Source organism: Corythoichthys intestinalis, chromosome 9 (genome assembly GCF_030265065.1).
Source record: "Corythoichthys intestinalis isolate RoL2023-P3 chromosome 9, ASM3026506v1, whole genome shotgun sequence".
NCBI lineage: Eukaryota > Metazoa > Chordata > Actinopteri > Syngnathiformes > Syngnathidae > Corythoichthys > Corythoichthys intestinalis.
In genome coordinates, this window is record NC_080403.1 from 16,946,375 (window position 1) to 16,964,897 (window position 18,523).

Here is an 18,523-nt window from a genome sequence, read left to right on the forward strand (position 1 = left end):
GAGGGCTTGCTCCCTTCTGGTTGGGATTGCTTATGTGTTGAATCTCGCATATCCAAAGGAACTCAAGAACACATTTGAAGTGTTTCAAAAACTTTTCCTTGGCCTCGATGATACAAAGCTCTCCCCAAAAATCAATAGCTTGAAGAACAGGCTACTGGCCTAACAGAAGAGACCTTTGTTGTGAAATTGTTAATAGTTTAACAACAAAGGAAAATTCAACAGATTAACATGTTAATCTGTTGAATTTTCCTTTGTTGTTAATTTACAATGTTGTTCAGTTCTTCGTGTTGTTAAAATATGTTCATATGTTGAATTTTTTCTTGGTTGCTTCAATGTTTTCTTGTGAATTATTAAAAGTATGTTAATATGTTAAATTTTCTAGTTTTTCAAATAAATGTTTTATGTTGTTTAATGCATTGAAATCTGTTGATGTTTCTTGATGCCACATTTTACTTAATTTTGGTCAGGATATTGGGTGAATTAGACCCATAAAAATTATGGCAACAAAGTGACACTCAATATTATTGAGTAGAATAAAATCCCGTCATACAAATTAAAACAAAAAATTAGACAATTATTTTAGGTACAGAAAAATAAAAACAACAGTGTAAATGTGTTGAATTAAGCAACAATGTGCTAGAATATGAGTTGATATAACTTACTTTATTTACTTAATCCAAATAATTTTTATGCATATACTTAGCAAATGTGAATCAATTTCACCCATGTAATTAACAAAGATAACTCAATTTCAACTAGATTATCAATAAATATGAATCAGTTTCCTCCAGATATTCAGTGAATGTAAATTATTTTTGCTCGAGAGTCTTAGTTAACATAAATCAGCTTTCCTTGTGAAATTGAGTAAGATTTACTCAATATTTTTTGGTGATATAACTCATCATGTGTTGTCTATTAGTACATCCAACACATTTCTGCTGTTGCTTTTATTAACATGTATTTAATTTTTTGGGTTTAAATTAAGTTAATGTATTCAATACTTTTTAATCAAAATTATAGCGCTTTAAATCTATTCAATTATATTGAGTGTCACTTTGTTGCCACAATTTTTTTGAGTAACCTTGGGTCAAATTTTTTAGAGTGTATGAAAATGGTTAATGATGAGACCTTGGCCATGTAAACTGCTAAAATGAGCAGGAATTATTTTATTTTTAACCATTGATTTTATGGGTCAAATTGACCCATTTTGTGTACATCATTGTATCAAGAGGGTTATACAGTGTATCACAAAAGTGAGTACACCCCTCACATTTCTGCAGACATTTTACTATATATTTTCATGGGACAACACTGACAAAATGACACTTTGACACAATGAAAAGTAGTCTGTGTGCAGCTTATATAATAGAGTTAATTTAATTTCCCCTCAAAATAACTCAAAATATTGCCATTAATATCTAAACCCCTGGCAACAAAAGTGAGAACACCCCTAAGTAAATACGTACATCCCTAAATGTCCAAATACAGCTTGTCATTTTCCCTCCAAAATATCATGTGACTCGTTACAGGAGTGCTGTCAGCATTGCTGCAGAGATCGAAGAGGTGGGGGGGTCAGCCTGCTCGTGCTCAGACCATACGTGGTGTGCATGGCTGTCACCCCAGGAGGAAGCCTCTTATGAAGACGGTACACAAGAAAGCCCGCCCGTCTCATCAGACCATAGGACATGGCTCCAGTAATCCATGTACTATGTTGACATGTCTTTAGCAAACTTTGCGGGCTTTCTTGTGTGCCGTCCTCAGAAGAGGCTTCCTCCTGGGGTGACAGCCATGCACACCAATTTGATGTAGAGTGTGCGTATGGTCTGAGCACTAATAGGCTGACCCCCTACCTCTTCAATCTCTGCAGCAATGCTGACAGCACTCCTGTAACGAGTCACATGACATTTTGGAGGGAAAATGAGAAGCAGTACTCAATTTGGACATTTAGTGATGTACGTAGTTTCTATGGGGTGTAGTCACTTTTGTTGCCAGGGGTTTAGATATTAATGGCTATATTTTGAGTTATTTTGAGGGAAAATAAATTAACTCTATTATATAAGCTGCAAACAGACTACTTTTCATTGTGTCAAAGTGTCATTTTGTCAGTGTTGTCCCATGAAAAGATATACTTAAATATCTGCAGAAATGCGAGTGGTGTACTCACTTTTGTGATACACTGTATATATGTTTAAACGACATACAATACATAAAATGTACTGCACATTTAAAAAAAACAACCTAATTTGTATTGTTGTTTTTTATTTGCGTTTCTATATCATAATTTACTGGTAAATACCGGTACATTAAGAAAATATATTACATTGAAAGTATAATGCAAACATGTATACTGACTAAGAGGAGTCAACTGAAACCCTATCTGTCTGAAACCCAAATGTCTTCAGTATACAACAAAAACAAAGGAATTGAGCTGTTACAATACGTTTGGAGGTGACTGTATTTTCCCGTTGAAAGAATACATTTTTTCGGTTTAAATTTTGATTGGTCGTCTATGTTCTATTTTGGCACTTCCAGGAGTTCAAATGTATATTTTCCATATTTTTTTTTACAATAAGGGTTTTAAGTAGGGAAGAAATGTTTATCTTTAAAATACCACTGGAAATGCACATTTTTAAGATAGCAAATATTACATACCGGTACTTACTCCCATTCAGTTTACTCTATATTGTCCAAAATGTGCAAATATATCCAGACACATATTTTTATTTACTAAAATATGTGAATGATTCTCATAGTTCCACTCTATCATAAAATAAAGGTGTTTTTTGATGGTTATAGTATGGTTTTCCACTTAGCATTTTACACATTAACTGCCACTACTGTATTCGTGAACAGTAAGACATTAATCTTACAAAACTACTTTTTGTGTGCACATGATGTGAATGTGATTTTGCATTGAAAAACAACAAGGGTATTTTTTTTTAGGCTGCCATTTGGACGTAACAGAGTGGACACTAACAGAGGGGACATTTTGTGCTAAAGTTAGCCCGCAGCCTAGTGTTGCTAGCATAATAGCCAGTTGTGTTAATACTGGTGATAGCGTATAACAGCGTTTCTAATGATGTTATTTTTTTCAGTTGGGAGTAATCTAATTAATTACTTTTCCCATCAAGCAAGGCCGTTACCATTAATGAGGATGTGAAGGGGCGCGTTACTACAATTTGGTTGAATGAAGCGCCTGGGGGAGAGCAGAGCGGGAGTGGGGTAGAAGGGAAGAGGGGGTGACGCCAATGATGATTGGCTAGGTGGGCAGACCATGCCCTGCTCACTCGCGCTCTCTCACTGCACGCTCTGGCATATACAACAAGACAGCGATAATGGAGATGGGCCAGGGAATTTCAAAGGTAGCGGTCTCAAACTACTTTAAATATTTATTATTCTTACTTTACGGACTATTTAAGGATAGTGTTCTGCTTATGATGCAGTAGGCCTAATACAGTTTCAGAGATTTGCACTGATTAATGGTGAATTTACATTTGTGTTTTCTTAATCGACTAATATTCCGCCTTTTGGTAAATTCACAGCAGGTTTTTTTTTGTGCTGTCCTACAGCACCTACTTTTGGTCGCTTTGCAACATGTCTTGTTTTTTGTATTCTTGCCAATTCAATATGGCTCCACGACGTCTGAGGCTGACACCTTCGTTATAATGTTGTGCTTACATGATCCCTGGGCAAGATTTGTCCGTAAGTATGGTTGTGTAAAAGAATGTACATAATCTGTTATGGCGAGAAATATTATATTTTTTGTATAAGATGTTTTTTGTTTATGTTTAGCAAGCTTGTCTGGTGAGCTATTGTTGTTGCTAATGCTACGTTGTGCACTTTTTTTTTTTTTGTAGTTTTACGACGGTCTTAAGAGAACAATGGTTTAAGGCCATTCTTTCAATCACAACAAAAAGGACAAAGTATGATTATGAGCGCGTCGTTCACTAGCTGTCTAGCTTGGGAAAATGTAGACTCTTCGAAGTAAAGACAGCAAACTAATATATTTGATCCAAATAAATACCAGATGTTCTAAAGTACTGTATATAGTGTTTTTAGTTTATATAGACACATTTTATGTGAAAGGGTTTAGTATTTAGATGTTATAGAATGTAGAATTTAATAAGTTGTAGAAAATGAAAAGTGACGTCTTACAATGAGCTAACTGAGTTATGAACTCAATTACTTTTTGGGAGAAGTAATTTGTAACTGTAACTAATTACTTTTATAAAGTAAGATTAACAACGCTGATAATAGCTAACATGACTTTGGATACTTGATGAGAAATCCATAATTTTACAAATAAACCTTTTGAAACGGTTTAGTCCAATAAATTTCTTTAAACATATAGCTTTAAGAAAGTTGACGTATTATTATCAACCTCACCAAATGTACTTCATAAAACTGCACAATCTGATTTTTTATTTTATTTTATAAAAAATAAAATTGCTCGCCACAGTTGAATTTCCTGCCACTGGTGGGATGTTATCCCAGAAGACAGATATCATTAATAAATGGGGAATTTTCTTAAAGGGACACTAACACAACTTAACAGACCTTGGAAATGAAAAAAAAAACAACAACTTAAATTTTTTTTTTTTTTTTTAAATCTAATTTAAAAACAACACATGATTAAATACAGTATAATTTATACAAGACAATAAAATCATAAAAATTCTTTGGAATTTTTTTCTACTTATATTAGTTATTTTAAAGACTGAATATGAATAAAACACAATGGGGACATACAGTAGCCAAATTCCATAACAAACTTTTACCAGAAGTAAATTCAATTAAAAAAAAAAAAAAATTTAGAAGCCTGTACCCTTGAATTGATAGTAGACGGCAATTGATAAAACACAAAAATAAGTTGAATGTGTATTTGGCCAACTTCAGAGAAAATACAACTTAATTTATACTGGGGACACAAATGGCATCCTATAAAAAATGGCCCACAAACAATAAAAATTAGGAGAGACCAGAGGAAGTATTTTGTATGTGCATCTTTAGAAACAGGACATGACAAACTAGAATGAACGAGAGGAGCTAAAGGGGTCAGAGAAGAGGGCAGGTAGATAAGTGTCACAGGTTGAAGAGCATGCTGCACAAGCGTGAAAGACTAAAGCGTCTCACGGGCTCCTTGTAACAGCTTGTGTTGCAATCCCTTGCTTTAAAGGAGACATTTGGAGGCAATCAAAGCAGTTCCTCTCATTCCCTTTAACTCATTGGCTGCCATTGACGGCAATGGATGTGGCTTCCAATCATCATTCTGATGTGATTTGAAAGAGTTTATCACTAATTTATTACAAATAGATATCCAATCCATTTGAACTGGGATGCTGGCGGCGAATGAACATTCATTCATTCGTTGCCACCAAAGTAGACTTTGAGTCTAGACAACGTTGAGTTGAAATTGCCCAAAAGGGTCTATGAATTGAAAACGGATGTCTACTTTATCGCAAAATAGCTTGGCAAGGAATGTATAGCTTTTTGGTCCATCTTGTATTTAAAAATCGTGGAATTATTTCTGTACTTCCAGTATGTGGTCTTTACCAGGTACTCCTGCATTCTGATTTCATTTTACCTATCAAGTTATGTTGGCAATATCGGAACGCAACAAAAAAAGTAAATTTTAAATATGTCCCCTTTAAAAACAGTCTGTTACACGTACTGTAGACGTTAAAAGAACGCCATATTTCTGACAGCAGCATGCAAGCAAATTTTCTTTCTGATATTCCTCCTGAAAGCTCAATAACTTAAGTCTATATCCAAATTTTTCTCAGCCAAGCTCGCGTCTAACGATAATGAAATGGTTAATGCAAAGCCAAGCCGTTTGGTCCAGCCCCGGTTGAGCCCGCTGTGAAGCGCATACCTTTAGCTTTGACTGGATCTCGCGAGATTTTCTCCGGGCGAGAACCTGCAAGTGGCTAGAAACCTGCACAGAAGAATAGCCAAAAGGGAGGGAAGGAGGGAAAGGAGCGAGAAGAAAAGAAGAAGGGAAGAGAGAAGCCGTAACCAAAAGAGGAAAGAGACGCCCAGTCAGTGTCGCCAGAAGGGCGGGGAAGCTTGCTAGCACCTACCTTGATACCCGCCTGGTATTCGCGCACTTTCTTCCGTGCTAACACCTGTATGTGACTAGACACCTAAGGGGGTGTGAAAGAGTTTTTGAGCACAAAAACACAACATGCATTAGGATGCATGCACACACACACACACATACATATTCCCCCCCAACACACACACAGATGTGTTACTTCAACTACTCAGCTGTCACTGACAGCCATAGATGTCCAATTCATTTGCACTAGAAGGGGCTGGCAGCAATCGAATGAATTTGTCACTAGTAGATGAACGAATAGTCGCTATCAACCCTCCCAGTTCAAATGGATTAGACGTCTATCAACGTCAGTAGTAGTGTATGAGTTAATAATTGTTAGATGTTTTACATTGCTGAATTGTCACATAAGAGGCAGTTTACTAATTGAAAGAGTTGTCCTTAATCCTTTTAACTTTAAATAAGTGATGTCATTCATTACAGTCAGTGTTTCCTCCCCGTTCCTTCGGATTTTTTTTTGTTTTAATTAACTGTTGACGCATCACGCATTATTTTTTTAACCATGTTGACAAACTACTACTAGCTATAGTGGAAGCTTGGAGGTCTCGTCTTGAGTTTTATTGTAATGTTCTTTCTATGCCATTCACACGTTCTACTTTCCCCTAGAGCAGACATGTCCAAAGTCCGGCCCGGGGGCCGAATGCGGCCCGCGGTCAAATTTCATCCTCATTTCAGCCTCTGTCATAAAATTAATTACGTCTGGCCCGCACACAGACTTAATACCGTATTGGCCCGAATATAAGACTGTGTTTTTTGCATTGAAATAAGACTGAAAAAGTGGGGGTCGTCTTATATTCGCGGTCTAGACATTAAACCCATTCAAAACGCTAGATGGCACCAGATATCATTGAAGCGATGTTCTGTCATGACAGATCTTAGCTACTCTCAAGTTTAACCAGTTTGCATCATTTTATTGCAATGTTTTTCCTTATTCAGATTTGTTTCAAGACTACAGTTAGACTTCACTTTGATGGTTTATGCAGTTATTGCAATGTTGTTGTTTTATCACAATAGATTGGTTTATTTACATTTCAAAAACCAGAAGTCATTCATTTACAAATGTGATTGCACTTTAGTTTACATATTCAAATGTTCAGATATTAAGATCTGAATGAGGCAAAATAACATGCTTTTTCTCTCAAATATATTGTTAGAATCATTTGTTTCAGATGTACTGTAATTATTTTCTGTATGAAAATTAATTTGGTGTTCAAAAAGTCTTTTTTTCAAACTTGAGTCTTGAAAAAGATGGGGTCGTCTTATAATCAGGGCCGTCTTATATTCGGGCCAATATGGTAAATTGGTCAGCAGTGCTGCTACCAGCATATGAAGTTGCTTACACACTAAATGCTGCTCCTCATTTACCCAATAAAGGCGGCAGCACTCTAGGCAACACTACCCCGTGTGACCCTTTACTTCCAATTTTCTAAAATGGCGACAATCAACAACAACAAAAGCTGACTGCGACAGCTGACACGTCAAGGATAGCTGGAAATTGGACTATTTCTTAACTAAAATACGCAACAACTCTGTCTGACTCATTTGCAAAGAGACAGTAGCTGTTTTTAAAAAGTTCAATGTGAGGCGATAATACCAAACAAGACACGCTGACATGTACGACAAGATTATAGGGAAGATACGCACCGAGAAATTGAAGCAAGTTGAAGCCAGTTTAATTTCACAGCAGCAGTATTTCGCAAGAGCCAGAGTCAAAAGAGAACGCCAAAAAGGCTAGTTGCGAGATTGTTTAAATTATTAATTAAAAAAAAAATAAAGCAAACGTGACACACATAATGGCTTGCTAAAATTTGCTTAAATATATTGTTCTATGTAAAGGACTTCAGCCAAGGTCGGCCCCCCACATTTTTACCACCCCAAATCTGGCCCTCTTTGCAAAAAGTTTGGACACCCCTGCCCTAGAGACAGGTTTCCGAGATAATTCCGCTTTACTTCCTAATGTCTGCTAACAACTTTCGCTTTAGAATTTCTCCATCCGAAACAACAGTGGAGCTGGAGTAACATTACTCATCATAATCCCTTAAAAAAGACAAATTTGAAATACTGCATCCATCTGCCATCATCATGACAGGGGAGGACAACTTGTTCATAAAGGCAGATGTGGAACCAAGTTCGTGCCACCACAAAGACCGGGTGTTTTTGTAGACATGTTGCCACTGTGTTATGGAAGGTATGTTTTTCCTATCCCTGCATTGTCATGTGTCCGGTGCTCAAAAAATACTAAAGCTAAAATTTTGCGCATGAAATGACTTGTTGCCTTTGATGTTATTACAATGTTGATATAATTAATAATTAGTGATGAGAATTCCGGCTCTTTTTAGAGAGCCGGTTCTTTTGGCTCGGCTCACTAAAAAGAGCCAGTTCTTTCAGCTCCCAAATGACTCCTCAGTTTTATTGTTGCTTAAATTAATTTACTACCAAAAATAATGTAAAATTATGTGTAAAATGAATTACTAATGTAAAAAATATATGAACTTATGAACATGCTCAACATGGAGTACAACATGGAGTGCTACAAAAAAAATGAATTATAAAATACAAAAACAAAGACCCATCTCAAAACAAGGTAAACATAAAGTTCCAATCTCTGATTGTGTATATTTATAAGCTTTTAACTATTTATAGTAAAACAACATAAGTAAGCTTTGATTACCACACAACAAATTATAAATTAAAATTTGTAAAACAAAAAGAAAAAAGCAGCATCCAGGTAAAAGTTTTAGCTAGTCTTTAGCGAAGATTGGCATTAAGAAAAACCATATCATAACCATATATTATCTAAGTATCTTATGTGTGTATATATATATATAGATTAGTATATATCTAACCCCTCCCCCTTCTCCTTACTACAGCGTGTGTGTGTAACCTTCCCCTCCCTCTTCTACCACGGATCTTGACCAATCATGTGGGGCATTAACCGAAGGGAGGAAAAAACAGGAGAAAAGAAAAAGTTGGCTACTATTAGGAGCCGTTGTTCACTTCAAATAGCCGGCTTAGAGCCGGTTCGTTCGCGAACAACACATCACTATTAATAATGTATTTATGATGATCTTAAATAGTATTTACTACAACGGCCCGAGGGTGGCCAAGAGGCTGGGACAGACGGTGGCTCACCCCGCGGGGGACCGTCAGTTCGATCCCGAGATCCAACTACGAGCGTTTTAACTGCAGCAATACCCTACTGGAGCTGGAATTACCGAAGACAGCAGGAGAAAGCCCGTAAGTAGGCCGCCGAGGGTACATACCTTGTAGTATTTCCTTGCAACAACAAAATCCGTGTCAGCCCTTATGCATTCGGCAAATGTAATATAATTTGTAATTTCACCTCATTTTGGGCACTCAAGTGGCTGGCGTATCAATCTATACCTCACGACAACACAGGCTGACAGGTTGTTATAATTTTGTCCACAAATGATCAAAGAAGTGATAAGAACAATCATACAATCTCATCAACGTCTTATCTACGTCGTGCTGAATCCATTTGTGGAGATGCCGTGGGTTCCTCTGGCTTGATTTTGCAGTTTTAACTTTTTCAACACAATGCTTACTTCAACTGCAATTCATGTTGTACTTTCTAAACCGGAAGTTCAGAGCAGACATTTTTCAAGATGGCGCCACCCATATTTCGCTCAGGAAACTTGTCTATAGTCTGAGAGAATATTGGCCAACTGCGGTGGCAAGTCGTGCGGAGTATAAATTCTGCAAAATGCACGCTTGCTGGTCTTGGTTTTAAGTCAAAATGACCTTTAAAATATATTGACCCGTTGTGTGTTATGTTATTTATCGGTAGTTTAAGCTAATTTGGCCAGTTGGGAATGCAGTGTCGCTAATTTGAGTGAACTAATTGATAGCATCAGGCTAACAATAATATCTACATGCTATTATGTAACTGAGTGTTTCAGAAGATGAATGAGTGAATGAATACTATGTAACCGCAGACTGCATTTTTCAGATGAGCTTATTGAAATATTTCGCACAGAAGTGAAATATTGAGATGATGCTAGTCAGTTATCGTTAGCTTTGTACTGGCTCTTGGCTCTTTCAACCAGATAATGGTGTGTGTTTTTTAACCTTTTCTTTTTCCTTTATTTTATTTTTGAATATTATACTTGATGCTATTATTTCTGTTCAATAAAATAAATAATTCTGAAATAAATAAAATATTTATAAAGAAATATAATTTAGTGCATATATCATATTTATAATATGAATATGGCGTCACGGTGGCTGAGTGGTTAGCACGTCCGCCTCACAGCTCTGAGATCAAGGGTTCAATCTGTGTTGAGTTTGTATGTTCTCCCTACACCTGTGTGGGTTTTTTCCGGGGTCTCTGGTTTCCTCCCACATCCAAAAAACATGCATGGTAGGCTGATTGAACACTCTAAATTGTCCATGGGTATGAGTATGTGCTTGAATGGTTGTATGTCTCATTGTGCCCTGCGACTGGCTAGCAACCAATTGAGGGTGTACCCTGCCTAATGCCCGGAGTTATCTGGCATAGGCTCCAGTACCCCCGCGAACTTCGTGAGGAAAAGCGGCATGGAAAATGAATGACTGAATAATATGAATATTTTACAATAACTTTTATATTTATATTGATGTATTTATTTACATTTATTTAAGCTCCCGCTGCTGAAACAAATCCTAGAGGAAACACTGAGCGGTTTTTGCTTACATACAAAAAACAATAATCTAAATATGTCTCATGCAGTATAAAACTAATGCAGTTTAAAACTTGAATAATACATGTTACAATACAAAACTTATATAAGAATTTGCTACATGAGAATTGTACAGTGGTGCTTTGAAATGCATAATATTGTTTGGACATTTTTTTTTTCTTTCTTTTTCTTGTGAGTAAAATTTTAAGATACAAGCAGGGCCGCCAAATATCTTTATGATTCGTCGAGTAATCATAATGAGAGATTCTTTTAAAAATGTTTCAAGGTTGTTTTGTTGCCACTCCTAGTCAAATGTTTACTGTCAAATTTTGATTGTGTGTTTTGATGTTTTTCGACTTATTTCAGTTAGTGTAAGATAATTTTAGACTTTAATCAAACTTACATCTCAAGGCACCACTGTATATGTGTTTGACTTTTGAATTTGCAACAATTAAATAGACAAACTTTCATACTCAAAATGATGTTATGCCAAAACTAAAAATAAGTAAAGTAAGAAAAAAAAATGATTATAATGTTACTCATTCATTACTAATTGGTGATTTTGCATCTTTGGTGCTGTTTCATGTTTGGGTTTAATAGAAAGACATCATGCATTCAACATCATTATACTGATCAAGTCAAAGCTGTGAAACACTCAAACAAGAAGTATAATTATTCACCTGTTTCCTTGTACGAGTTTTCCCCGTCCTCAGCTTGATGTAGCGTGCAATCAATTCGTTGCGACCTGTGGAGAAAACTATGTTTAAAAATATGACAGTATCCAACATTGAACAGGAGGTGGCGCCGTTGTCATTTTAAAAACATCATGCCAAGAAGCGATTTGACCTTTCTCAGAGCACATGGTAAGCAAACGAGGTCAAAGGTCACAATAACACCTCAGTTTCCCACTTATTTCAAAGCCCTTTTGCAGAAATTAAGCACACATGTATTAAAAGTGAACGTCAGTCAGCAGAATCTCACTTCAACGTCTGCGGCCTAATTACCGAGATGGAGAACAGAACAGACATAACATCCACTCGCGACATTCTGCACAAACTGTTTGCGCGGCTATTTTGGGCACGAGCGGTTCTCCTTATGTTTCTGCCGCATGAGAAACACTAAAAACATGATCCTAAAAGTTTGTCTAATCTTTGTGTTTTTTGACAGTGAGGCCGGAGGTGGGGACAAATTGCTAAGGAGGAAAACACTTTTTAGTTATTATTTTCTTGTATGTGACTGCTGCTCTCCACAGGGGCTAAGGAACTGACAATACCCAAACTGGTTGGTTGAGTTAAACGACAGTAAAGCACTCATCAGACAAAGCAATTAAGTTGAGGAGACTCTCTTCTTTTACCAAAAGAAAAAAAAAAACAATTTACCGTAATTCATTCTTCTGTAATCAGCAGTAGCATATATGCTGATTTGATCGAAAACACAAGTTTATGATCTGCAAGCATTTCGTGAAAAGAAACAGAAGAATGACTACCGGTGATTCATTATTCTTTTGTGACACTAAAACTGTAAAACTACGAAAACGAGACTGTGAAACATCTTTTGAGGGCAAAATATCTTATTTTACAGCTAACAAAGCAAGTTGTCACGATGCTGACTCACCACATTGCTCGGCACAATCATGACACACACTTAATCAAATTTTAATCTGGTGAATCACACTTCTGAATTCTGATTGATCACAAGGAAATACTTGCAGATTTTAAAATATTTTTTAACAGAAATGTATTATATTTATTATTTATATTGATCATAGTTTGAAAGTCATACACAGAATTTAAAAAAATGCCTCGATTTATGTCATTTATTCGCTCAATACCTTACTTCATGAAAGCAAAATACGAACTATGTGTACATTTTAAAGAATTCTGCAATGATATTTCGTATAACCAAGCGCTGTTGTATACTAATAATATTCTATACCAGGGGTGTCAAACTCATTCTTGACGTGGGCCACATCATAGTGTTGGTTTCCTTCGGACAGGCATTCATTCTGCAAACTAGCACTGCCACGATTACTGCTGCAATACTAATTGCTATTAAACTATTTTTATTGTAATGACTAATGAATCATTTACTGTTGAGAATTCTCTGTTTTTGAGCATCTTAATTGCAATTTTTTGTACTTTTTGTATTTCTTTACATTTTCATTTCAAATTTGGGGGGAAAATTGTAAAATTTCTATGATAAATAAATAAATACATACATTTTAATAGCTGTAATTTTCGCACCATAAGGCGCACCTGACTATAAGCCGCCACCCAACAAATTTAGCACGAAAATGGCATTTGTTCATAGATAAGCCGCACTGGACTATAAGCCGTAGCTGTCCTCACTGTATTATGGAATATTTACACCAAAAGATATTAACCTGTAACACTTTATTTGACAGCGGCATCATATAACAGTCATAAGACCAAATAAACCACCATGAAGCTTTGAACCAATTGGCTGCAAAGCTTCATTGCTTCAAAAAGCTTCATTTGGCCATCACTGCTCCTTTGGGGGAGACAGTGAACCTCTTCTGCTACCCGCTGTCAACACTGTTGTTGTCCAACATGAATCGTAGCATGCACTGCAGCTCTAAGGTTGTAAATAACAAAATTCATGTTCTGTGCTAATTATTTCTTCAGTTACTGTTCCAGTTGTTTCATTAATTGCTAGTTATGATATTTGGTAACACTTTATTTGATAGTGGCGCCATAAGACTGTCATCTTTGAATGGATGTAAAAGATCCAAGCTGAACATAAATGGAGTTAGTGACAGAATTTGCCGGGTGACACTTAATGACATCTGTCATAATCATTCAGTAATGCCCATTATATGGTCATGTCATATTTATGACGGTCTTATGACAGTCTTATGATGCCACTGTCAAATAAAGTGTTACCTATTAACCCAAACAAATCAACAAATAAGTTGCACTGTAGTATAAGCCGCAGGATTCAAAATGAAGGAAAAAAGCAGCGGCTTATAGTCCGAAAATTACGGAAATCAGTGTTGATTCATTTTTTAATTAAAACAAAACAAAAAAAAGTAAATATCCTATTCTATTCTGTTCAACTTATTTTTCAATGCTTCATTTTTTAAATTAGAGAACGAAAAAAGTAAATACAGCAAATATAGTTTTTAATTTTAAAAAAATTATTGTACAATTCAATTATTTTTAAAAAAATATATATTTAAAAAAAAAAAAAGGGGGGGAATTTTTTTCCCCCTTGAACTTTCATTCCTCCAACATTTTTGGAAATATTTATTTTAGCAAAAGATATGAAGTCGATTCAAATGACTGTACTTTCACGGGCCACACAGAATGATGTGGCCGGCCTGATAAGGCCCCGGGCCGCAAATTTGACACCCGTACAAATGTAATTCATTAACATAATGCAGCCACCCCAAAGTAATTATGATTACTTACCAAGGCCCTCATAAACAATTCTTGTTTTGAGACGGTGTTTTGAACTTGTTATTTAATTGGTTTGATTGCAGTTTACAAATATAATGGTTCATAAAAGTGAAGCAGTCAAGTCCCAATCCTCTTATTTCAGACTAAATATACATTTTGATTTCTTAAATCCTGCATAGTAGCATTCAAATTGTCATTGCATTCAAGTCAAACAAGACATTCATGGACAACCTGGATTTAACAAAACTGATCAACATCTTTGCCCATTTTCCGGCATGTTTTTAATCAAACACTAATCCATTTCTTCCCACGAGTAACCGTGCTCTATTTGTAATGAGAAAATTATCTGAAGATCGCCCAAACTTCAAAACATGAGACTGGGACCAATCATTACCGAATGCATTCCTGAATTTCATCACCAGAATAAGCGCAAACAAAACGCTAATTAATAATCAGTCCAGTCAACCGTAATATATCTCAAAGATTAAGCCATGCAAGTCTAAGTACAGTGAAAATGTGAATGGCTCATTACAATCAATGGTTCCTTTAATCGCTCTGCTGCTACTTGGATAACAAGGCAATTCTAAAGGGAATAAAAATTCTTAATGAAAAACCTCTTTTAAAGAAAACCCTGAGTATGTACAAGTCGTTAACTGCTAATTTAACATTTCAGTTGTACTGCCTGTTTGAATTTGGTTAAAATGCCTTTAACTCATTCACTCCCAGCCATTTTCACCGGAGCAAGGCCCTTCGCTCCCGGCCGTTTTGCTGGATTTTGACTGATTTTGGCCCACAGAAAATTCTGTTCTATTGCTATATGAACATGGAACCCACCAAAAGAAAGATTTCACTCTCTTCTTTCAGCAGAAAAAAAAGTAAGTTCATATCTTTTTCCATTCTTTAGAACTCGCCATTATAAAATAGCTTAGTTTGAGCAATTTTCCAATTTCTGATGAAAAAAAGGAGAAAATGAGCTTTTTGTAAACGCAAAAATTTCAAACATAACTTTGACTTTAACACGGCTATTTTTTGCTTCAGTTACATCCCAAACATCTGAATAATGTTTTCCTTTTACAAAATAACATGAACAACCAGCCAAATAGAGCTTTTGATAGCAAAGTAACAATTTATTCACACTTACCTAACTGAGGGATGACGTTTGGTGGCTGCGACAGCGGTTAAACTTTTCCCTCATTGCCGACTGTCTCGTAAAGATGGATTTTTTAAAAGTCTTTTTGTTGTTGTTGTGGTGACTAATGTCTCGTTCACCTAGGGAACTTGTGTTCCTGGGGGGGGAACTGGTTTGGCCGTGCGCGTTTACGTGCAGGACACTCGAGCGTGCGGGGGACCTGAGCATCAAGCCTGCGGAGGGGCTCTGCTAACTTACTAGCACGGTCAATGCAAAGTTGTACTGGTTGAATCCTGTTGGGGGGGTCTTACCAAATGCGCTACTGCCCTCCAGTGGCCAGTTTTATTGCTTTAAAATTGGTTTTGAGGCTTGTTTTTTGTTTCGGAGATGGATCGCAAGCTATAGATTCTTGTTAAAAAAAAAAAAAAAACGCAAAAAACGTATAAATACGTTTTTGGGACAATGAAGCATTTAAAAATAGAACATATTTATACGTTTCTGGGAGCAAATGAGTTAATTACAAACGATATTGAAGAAAATTTGTTGGAAAACTGGTAGTGTGTTCGAACAACTGTGTACTTGTACTTGATGATACATATTGCTATAACGATATAAAACTTCCTATCGACATTTTATGTCTATTGTCATTATCGCCACAAAGAGATCTGTTCCTGCAATGCACGTTTTGGCCAGCAGATGGTGCCCAATTTGTGCTGATTTGCTGAAACTAACACAAGCAGTTCCATTATACATACAACAATGAAAAATGCTAAGAAATTTGTATGTTTTTGTCAATATTGTTGCTAAAACATTTCATTATATCATTAATAATAAACTAGTAAATATTGATTTTTGAATGAATTGTGTTGTCTGTGTTCCGTGTGGATTTTATACGTCGTTATTTTCAATTGTCTTGCATCTATTGCTCACGTACAGTTGGCTGAGGGAGCCAATTGGATAACTATTGAGTGGAGAGTGAATATCTTGAGGCCGATTGGTGGCAGCCTACTAATAGGGCGTATGGAATATATTTAGCAAGTCAGAAAAAAATTGGGGCGCCATCTGCTTGCTTATTGGCTGCCATTGATGTCAATACATAACGTATCTATTTTCTCTAAATGACAGCCCTCACACTTTAAATGGATTTAATGTCTCATTACGAGTAAACGAGTTAATATCGTCATGTTTTAGAGATGAAATGTTGTTAAAATGAAAGGTTTTCTTTCAGATGTATGAAATGTTTCAGCATTGATATTAGGGCTGCATCTATCGCTTATTTTAGTTGTAGAATCCACGATGTAAAGTCTTTCTATCTGACACTAGCCTCTTGTCTTCCTCCTCACCGCGCCGGTCAGCGAGCCAAGAAACACTCTCACATCGCTCCTTACGCCATTTCTTTAATGCAACAAAAATTAATCCACGGCTTGACATCAAATACAAACAAATAGAGCAACTGAGATCTAAGGAAAAGGAGGTACATATAAAGAACATAGGTCCAAAAAAATTATACAAGTATAAGCTCTATCCTTAATACTTCCTGCCGTCACGCCGACTTACTACCCATCCAAAACAGCCCCTGCTGCCCACTCATATCATACAGGACGTCACAAACCACTAAACTTGAATAAAAAAATAGCAATTCTGTCATATTTAACCAAATAAGAATCAACAACTTGTTTTAGAGAACCAAATAAATTATTTACAATTAACCTAAATACTTATCCAAATGTTATTTAGGCAATTACATTAGTAGTTGATTAATCGATGAAATAGTTAGTTCGAATAATTGAGTAATCGGATAAGGAACATAAACTCAAATGGGGTAAAAAAATTAAATGAGGATTTATGTACAACAAAAGAACAATTGGCTAAATTACATAGCAAACGTCCGCTATCTTAAATACTATAAAATGCTAACTAATGCCAATATAGGGCAGTGTATCCACCCTAAGCTACAAAAAATAAATGCAAACACTTTCAAAACAAACCATCACAGCACCACTTTAATTACACAAATACTCGAAGCGGCTAAATTTAATTCTTAATTTTTTTTCTAATCAAATTACTCGAGTTAATCGATTAATTGTTGCAGCACTAAACGATATTGTCAAAATGATAAAAAATGTTTTGTTTTGTTTTAAATTTTTGATTGTTTTAGGTGAAATGGAACTGATTGTTAATGTATACATAATATTGTATTAATCAATCTAAAACTTTGAATCGAATCAAATCAAATCAAATCAAATCAAATCGTGCCAGACTTCAAAATATCTGCAAATATCGTATCGTTGTCGAAAGAATCAATATCATATCTTCGTGAAATGGATCATTTATACAATGACCGCTTAAAGAAGAGGGCTTCTTGTTTTCATACTTCTTTTTTTGACAAATTTACAATGTTAAGCAAAAAAAATGTCTTGCTCCATCTAGTGGTTAAGAGTGTAGTTAACCACAAAAGTGCAATTTGAACTTATTACTACTGTATTACCATTCATTTCATCATTCAAGGAAAGATTATTTGAAATATAACTTTTTTGAGTTACGAGCATGGTCAGAATGATTTGAACTAATGTGTATGTCAAGACACTACTGTACTTGGTATTAGTGACTTCTCAAAACTTTCAAAAGTAAGTACCTGCATTTATACATGGTCTTAAAAAACGTATTCCAACTAAAAAAGAGTTAGTCATGCAATGTTAAAAAAAATGATTTTTTAAAATACCATTGGAATAAAATGAATATACTTTGATCACCTTTGAAAGATAATACTCAAATTTGAAAGCTCCTATTCTGTCTTCAAAAAAAGTGGTATAAGTGCATTTGGTGATGCATTGTTCACAGGCCCTCCATACAGAGTCATAATGACAGGAAAAGGGTCATGTTTTTGCACCCCCTTTTTTAGCACTCGGCCTCCAGAGGTACCCGCGCCTCGCAGTGACCATAAAAGTACAGCAGGGCTTTCACGGACTGGCCTGCCCGATACCCGACAAGCGCCTCCCCGTTTGCGCCCGGGGCCAAAGGATGGACACGCCTGCTCTGGCGCCTCCGCATTCTTTGCATTCCTCCGAGCCTGACACATCTGTGCGAGCCAGTCTGATTGGCCCAGGCCTGCAAACGCGCGCGCACATACTCGCGGCAGCCCAGAGAGAGAAGGGGTTACATCAGGGGTTGCGGTCAGGGT

At 36.1% G+C, this 18,523-nt stretch overlaps 1 protein-coding gene across 7 annotated transcripts in view; it reads right to left on the minus strand.

Moving 5' to 3' along the window:
• tead3b (TEA domain family member 3 b) overlaps nucleotides 1-18,523 on the minus strand; it is a 77,873-nt gene that overhangs the window by 14,049 nt on the left and 45,301 nt on the right. For 4 of the 7 annotated variants that reach the window (XM_057846021.1, XM_057846017.1, XM_057846019.1 and 1 more), the window contains exons 4-6: nucleotides 11,475-11,539; nucleotides 6,081-6,143; nucleotides 5,873-5,935 (exon numbers count right to left, since the gene is read on the minus strand). In XM_057846021.1, the coding sequence (XP_057702004.1) occupies nucleotides 5,873-5,935; nucleotides 6,081-6,143; nucleotides 11,475-11,539 (191 nt within the window). The remainder of the gene's footprint in view (nucleotides 1-5,872; nucleotides 5,936-6,080; nucleotides 6,144-11,474; nucleotides 11,540-18,523) is intronic. The other 3 variants (XM_057846022.1, XM_057846020.1, XM_057846023.1) reach the window with 2 other exon arrangements.